The 7,500-nt window shown below is 48.0% G+C and overlaps 1 protein-coding gene across 1 annotated transcript in view; it reads right to left on the bottom strand.

The window, feature by feature from the left end:
- Window positions 1-7,500, bottom strand: part of col11a1a (collagen, type XI, alpha 1a) — a gene marked incomplete at its 5' end in the record, with an annotated part of 59,982 nt that overhangs the window by 50,462 nt on the left and 2,020 nt on the right. The window contains 8 exon segments of the mRNA XM_079361571.1: window positions 61-135; window positions 1,095-1,157; window positions 1,241-1,282; window positions 2,074-2,139; window positions 3,049-3,333; window positions 4,891-4,989; window positions 6,111-6,203; window positions 6,746-6,816. Coding sequence (XP_079217697.1) covers window positions 61-135; window positions 1,095-1,157; window positions 1,241-1,282; window positions 2,074-2,139; window positions 3,049-3,333; window positions 4,891-4,989; window positions 6,111-6,203; window positions 6,746-6,816 — 794 coding nt within the window.

The raw sequence follows: 7,500 nt of genomic DNA, 5'->3' as shown, positions 1-7,500 counted from the left end.
AGATCAGCCTGGCTATGTTAAACACATGTTGATCTGTCCTCTCAGTCTGTGGACACTTACGGGCAGCATCAGCATGGTCCCAGGGGGTCCAGCCATACCATCAGCTCCAGGCAGACCAGCACGACCAGGAGGACCCTGAGAGACAGACCGAGGGGGATCACAGTTAGAACTGAGACGTGTAAATAAGGATCAAAAAGACAGACATGTTTGTGAGTCACACACACACACTGTACACACCTCTGGAGGTCAAAGGTCACAAACGTCTGGGTCGAATTTTCAGAATGAATGACGGTGAATAAATCACTGAAAGTCAAATATGGAGAAATGATCCTGACTCTGAGTACACACACACACACACACACACACACACACACACACACACACACACACACACACACACACACACACACACACACACACACACACACACACACACACACACACACACACACACACACACACACACACACACACAGCAGGAGTGCTGCAGGACACTCAGCCTCACTGTGCATCTGTAAGACGTCTGTCTGCAGGCCAAAGCCAACATCCTTCTCTTCAATACTGGTGTGTGTGTGTGTGTGTGTGTGTGTGTGTGTGTGTGTGTGTGTGTGTGTGTGTGTGTGTGTGTGTGTGTGTGTGTGCGTAACAGATGAAACGTGAATGTTTAGAGCCACAACTGATCTGTGACGTTTTACGAACCCTCAAACCCTCTAAGTCCTCATCAACCAATCACAAACAAGCACTTCATGAAACACGAGCGTGTTTGAAATAAAGACTAATGTCTTAAATGTTTGCAGACAGAACAGTGTGGCATCACTTCATATTCTCACTAACCTTGAGATCAACAAACAGAGCGAGTGACATGAACACGAGTGGAGCAGCTCTGTGATCCTCTTCAGTGTGAACAGGATGTGGCTCTTTATAGTGTGTAACATGCAGAGCCTTTCTGGGTCCCCAGTGAGGGATTCTTTGTGTCCTGAGCGTGTGCATGAAACGCTCAGAGACCTGCACTGGTTTCTGTTTTGTAACAAGCTGCTGAATCACCGGACTCTGACGTCCCAGTTAAGACATCTAAGACATTCACTCGAACTTACCCTGTCACCAGGATCTCCAGCAGTGCCTGGGGGTCCCTGAAGGCCAGAGGGACCTGGAAGTCCCTGAAAACACACAAAGCAAAGTTAGCAAACAGCAGCACACACACTCGGCCTCTGTGTAGAAGAATGCAGCAGGAGGGACTCACAGCTGGGCCCGGGGCTCCTGGGGGTCCTTCGATCAGCATGCCCTTTAAAAACAAACACACAGTGTCACACCGCTGGGCCACAGGCATCCAATAAACCCAATCAGGACCAGTCCACAGCTTTCTGCTGCCGGTCCTGGGAGTCAGAGCGAGGTCCTGTGCTTTGTCTTCTATAAGCAGGAATATTTTAAACCTTTCATAAAACGTGTCGCGATCAGCAGAAAGGAAAGCTGCTGTCCGGACAGGTGCTGTGATCTGAGCAGCAGTGTGGACCAGAGGACAGCCTGAAGGGACGCGTCCCACACAGAGTGTCCTAAAGAGGATCTGACTCTGTGAACAGAAAGCTTTTAAATGCTCTAAAGATGTTTAAAGGTTCAATCCAAACATTTTTCTCTGTTCACATGAACAACATATTTTTTATTTTCTGCTTTCACAAACAAATACGGTTTTTAAAATGTATTTTTACATTGAACCCTGATACCATAACCACGCACCGCACACGATCCCGATCTTTGCTGCAGAAGAGCATGCTGGGAAACATGACAACGCCAAACAGACGCCATGAGGTCATGAGGTCATGAGGTCATGAGGTCGCTGGTGATATACTGGTCAGTAGGTAAAGACGGTGGAGACTCCTCCCAGGTGAGCAGAGAGTCTGTGCTTCACAAAGATCAACGTTAGCGAGGCTGATTAGCGTACAGCTAGCTAGCAGGATTATTAACTCCCCCTGCTGGACACTGATGGGACCTAAAGGTACGAGGACACTGGCACAGCTTGGATGGTGAAGCTTCAGTCAGTCTCATAAGTTTGAACACATGATCATTATGGACTCTTACAGGTTCGATGACAGCCGGCTCTCCTTTCTCTCCCTTCTGTCCGAAAGCTCCTCCAACACCAGCGACCTGCAGATACAGAGCCAGCACACAGGTGGCATTATTTACACTGTGGTTTTAGTCCAGGTGTGACTGATGAGGAATGAGGAAGTCAGGGCGAGGAAGAGGGAGACTGTACTCAGGTTGAAGTCGAGCAGCTAGGAGATGCAGAGAGCGAATCGGGAGACTGGACTTCAGAGATCCAACAGAAGGTTAGTACTCAGAGGGAAAAGGAGCAGTGCAAACTTTACACACAAACACATGAATGACACACAGAGTCTCCTTCTCTAACCTGAGTGAAGCATCAAATCAGCAGCTGTAACCTTCCTCTAACATGTGATTGTGTTTAGAGCAGTGTTACAAAGCAATCCAATAGAGTAATCAGATTACTTTGTGTGGACGAGGAGCAGTAAGTGGTCCGTTACGTGTGAAAGCTGCGTCTCCCTCGCCTTTTGTTGCCTCTGAGCAGGCCGCTGCACACGGCAGCGTGCAGGAGCAGCCAGGGGAGGGTCGCTTTGGTTGTGTTATATTACGTCTGCAGAGTTACACGATGTGTGAGAGAGCCATGAAGGAGCTTTAGCTCTAACTGTGTGTGTGTGTGTGTGTGTGTGTGTGTGTGTGTGTGTGTGTGTTGAAGGTGTGCAGGTTGGTCTGACATGCGATGGTTGATGTGTGTGTGTGTGGAGGATGTAAGAGTTAGATCAACACAGACAGAATCAGCCTTTGTCAAACACACATGCATTTTCCCTTTTAAATCCTCGACCACATCCGCTGAGACTTGACACGCCATCGACACGCCATCGACACGCCATCGACACGTCAACGACACGTCAAAGACACGCCAACGACACATTTACAAGCATCCATCTACCGAGGCGTGCACTGGACCACAGCGGGCGTCCGCTCATGCTCACACCCGGGTCCCGGTGTGCTACTTACGGTGCTCTCCGACACGTCGGTTTCCGCAGCGACCCCGGGCCCAACCTCATCATCGAAGGTCTCTGCTGTTTTGGACGGGTCCGTGCCATACTCATCATACGCCCCGTATTCATACAACCTGTTGTCCACCGCGCCCAAGTCATACTCCTTCAGGTCATAATCCTTAAAGTCGTATGCCTCCGCACCAGTGTGCGGGTTGTCCACTGTTTCCCGGACAACGCTGGGCTCCGGCGTCATGGGAGGGTCCTCGGGGACAAACGCACCAACAACTTCCTCCTCCACAGCCTTTCAGGTGTTACCAAAGCAACCAATGAAATAAGGATGTTAGTGAAGCTGTAAAGGTGCATATCCTGCGTTAAGATGTCATGAAAGCAAAACAAGTTTGATGTGCAGAAATGAGCAAAGCTAACACGTTTCTGATTCTGCCTACAGGAGGAGTCCCTGGTAGACCCGGGTCCTGGTTTTTACACACGTTGGGGTCTGAGGGACTTTCAGGGAGAAGAAAAGGGACACATGGACTGATGCAGGATCATGAACATGATAAAAGTCCGTCCACATCCAACACGCTCCGCTTCAGTGCGTCCACAGAAACAGTCCCCCCACCTGCAGCAGGACGTCTCCTGCATGGGGTGGAGGACTGTTTTCATCAGCCTGGAGCTCTGAGGAGAGCGCTGCAGTGGGCGTGTCTCGGGTCTCTACGGGTTCATACGGTGATGTCGTCAGACAGTCTGAGCGTGTCAGCGACAAAAACACCACCATCAAGGACATGAACTTTGATTTGAGGATTCTGTCCTCAGGGGGGACATTGCATCCATCACAGCTTTGTTTCACAGCTGCAGGATGAAGAGATCCAGTGAACCACTGGTCCTGAACCTTTGATCCACAACGTGTGTAAAAGAGGGCGCCATGTTCAGACCTCATGCACGTAACGCATCAAGATACAAACAGCAGGAGACCCGGGTCGGTTTCTGTGTTTGGTCTCAGGACTCCTCCCACTTGGCAGACTGGATTTAGATTTAGAAAAGCAACAGGTGGATGTAATTACACAGGACTCTATCACGCCCAATTATTGATCCAGAATTGATCCTGTAGAATCACATCCACTCTGTCAAACGCTGCAGGAACAATGCACATTCACTCATCAGCAGCAGAGCGCAGCCCGGTTTGTCTTGGTTCTGTGAGAGTGAGCAGAACCAGTGATCAAAGCAGGCTGGTGCTGATGGACAGGGCTCACTGGTAAACCTGCAGGATACTGAGCTGTGATTGGCTGAGGGAGGCTCTGTTTGAATCCTGGTTAAAGCTGCAGGGGACTGCTGTCACTTTGGGGACCTGGGCCTGGATCTGAGTACGCTTGACTCCAAAGTCCGCTTCACCTGTACAGACTCTGGTGCTGTGGCCGAGTTCGCTTACAGAGGAATGATTTGTGAATCAGGTCCTCTGATTCTGACTTCATCTGGTCCCTGATAACAGACTCTAAAGACAAGACATACTGCTGATAGCGGCCCTTGGACGTCAAACTGATTGCTTCCAGACTTATGCACAGCTGTGAACTGTAACCTGATGATGCTGGATTAACAGAATCTGCAGCTTTGACCAGAAATCTATGATGTGACAAAAAGGCATCGAATGATCTCTGCAGCAGAACCAGTCCAGAACCTCTGTCCATCATTTCTGCCACACACATAAATCCAACCAGAACGACACATGGACTCATGTGACTGGTCGTGTCTTCGTGGTGTCTTACCCCCTTCTTCCTCCGGTAAAAACTTCACGGCTCACATTTCCCAAAATTCAACCAAACAGACATTTTAAAAGGCAGAAGGGAACAAAGATGACATTTACCTCGTGGGGTCCGTTCGAGCCCAGGGGAGACTGAGTCTGAGAACCATCTACAGTTCCATAGTCAAAGTCAGTATTGTAATCTCCTTCTACAATGTTTGGCTGAGTCATGTTGAAAAAAGGGAAGAAATATAAAGAAAGGGTTAACACCAGAGGTTCTCAGCTCGCGCTCCTTCCAAGCCGGCTACGGACTCTGCTACTTCTACACAGGAGAGGGACAGGGAGCTCTACGTCTGCCATCACAGATCTTCCCTCCAGGCAGAAGAAGATCTGGATGGCGTCGGTCTTTTCTCTACGTGAACGTTTACCCTAAAATTGCCTCGGGGTCGAGCTGGCGCTGTGGCCTGGTAGCCAGGCATCTGTGGCTTCTTCTTAACGGCAAACTTTTTAGCTGGTGATTTTTTTGGTGGCCAACAACTTTGAGGGCTTGGCCTTAGTTTTACTGAGGGACTTTCTGGTCCTCTTCTTTTTCATGGAGACACTACGTTTCTTTCTCTGGAAGGATGGCGGCGACAAAGAACACCAAGACAAACATGGAACATTCAAAAGTGGTGATGATTGAAAGGCCCAGCGCAGGGTTGGTGTACAGAGACTCTCTTACACACAGTTAGTCTGCGTCTTCATTGTAACAGGCTGCAGAGAGCTGCTGTACACCAACTGAGGACTGGACCTTTTATACAGGACAATCTGGGCCATATACACACACAAGTGTCTTTGTGGGACGGATGCAAAAACAAACACAGTAACTCTTTAAAGTTATTGCACGGGTGAAGACTGCAGGTTCTAAAATGTAGAACAGATGTTTGTGAAAGGCCAAAATGTGTGCAATAGTTTTAAAGACATGATGAACAGATGAAAACTCATGGATGAGAAACATAAACTGAATGTTCACCTGCACACCCAAACTTCTACCTGAGCTGCCTCACAGTGTGGGCGGAGTCAGAGGAGGAGGAGGCGGGGCTGCACTTCAGGCTCATGAAGCACTGGTTACCACAATGTGAGCTTTCACAGGACATCAAATAAAAAGAGCATTCATCGTTTGGCTGCTGTGTGGGGTTTTTTTTGTGTTGATCATTTTCCTTATAGACACCCAACCCTGGTCATGTAGTTTTGGGTGTGCATGTGAACATGACAACGACACACACAGACAGAACAGACGAGACAAACGCACACACTGATGGCGACACACTGACAAACAAACGCTCATTCTTTTCCTTTTTTACCTGCGGCTCAGAATATTCATCGGTTGGAACGGTGTCAGTGGCTCCTTCAGAGTAATCATAGAACTGAGAGTAATCTAAATCCTCAGTAGTGTACTAGAGCGGTGAACAGAGAGAGAGAGAGAGAGAGAGAGAGAGAGAGAGAGAGAGAGAGAGAGAGATGAGAGAGAGGAGAGAGAGAGAGAGAGAGAGAGAGAGAGAGAGAGAGAGAGAGAGAGAGAGGGGTCTGGGTGTTAGCATTAGCATCAAGGATGCAGCACAGGGATGAGACATCATCACCAGCATCCTGCAGGTTCACACAGTTAATAGGCACTGATCCTCAGGGTTAGAGGTCACATGTAAGCATCAGATGAAATGTTGGACGACACACGATGTGATGCTGTCATGTGTTCGAATCCTTTTGAGCAGATCAGCACAGAAAGAAGCCGACTCCGTCATTACTTCTAAATAATGTAAACCACGTGTTACGACACTTCCTGGGATAATGGTGGAAATGTGGGCAACGAATGAGTGAAAGCACGCTGAGTTTAAAGCAGTGTGTACAAACATGTCGGCAGATGGCAAGTTTAAAAGCTCATAAAACAGAAAACAACAGGCAGAGCTTAAAGACTACAACACATGCTGTTTTCCACAGATACCGGAATGGAACTTTTTCTCACTGCAGGCATGAAAATGACACGCTTCAGGGCGGCAGAGAGAACACAGGCGTCTGATTTAAAGACAACACAGTGTTTCTGTGTTCCTACACAAAGGCTGCACTGAAACAACACAATATAATTAAGATGAGATATCACTGTAATGATTCCCAGAGGGGAAAATGCAGCCGCTAATTACATAACAAGAGAGGAAGTGAAGGGAATATCCCGAGTTCGAAGTGTATCACTTCATGCTGCAGCTTGGAAGTGAAGTCTGAACATGACATCATGTGTAACTGATGCATTGTTTGGCACCTTGTATTTCCAAAACGTCCAATCAATCAAACGTGGCTGAATCTTCAGGAATCAGCGATCAGCGATCAATGATGAATCTTTATATCCATCACTGTCCACGATCATGTCACTGTATCGCTCATAATCATCCTGATGATTAATGGAGGAACACAGGTGGAGTGCTAACCTGTTGCACTTCAGTCATGCAGAGAAAATATCACTGGGTTACATAATGGACAGTGTCCTCGCTGCTGCCAGGGATCGTTTTCAACTCTTCCTCATGCATCAGCATTAAAAGTGAGCAGGCGGGTTAATTTGATTTATTACACTCGGAAAGAGTCATCCTGATTTTCAAACCTGGGAAGTTTTTAAACACAGATCTGAATGACTTCAAGATGCAGAAAGTTGATGTTCACATCCTGCAGCAGGTAAACAGACTGTAACGTCTGCAGCAGGTAAACAGG

This window comes from Symphodus melops (genome assembly GCF_947650265.1).
Source record: "Symphodus melops genome assembly, chromosome: 14".
Taxonomy (NCBI): Eukaryota; Metazoa; Chordata; class Actinopteri; order Labriformes; family Labridae; genus Symphodus; species Symphodus melops.
Note: the sequence above shows the minus strand (reverse complement) of the source record. Positions and strands in the feature narration are given on the sequence as shown.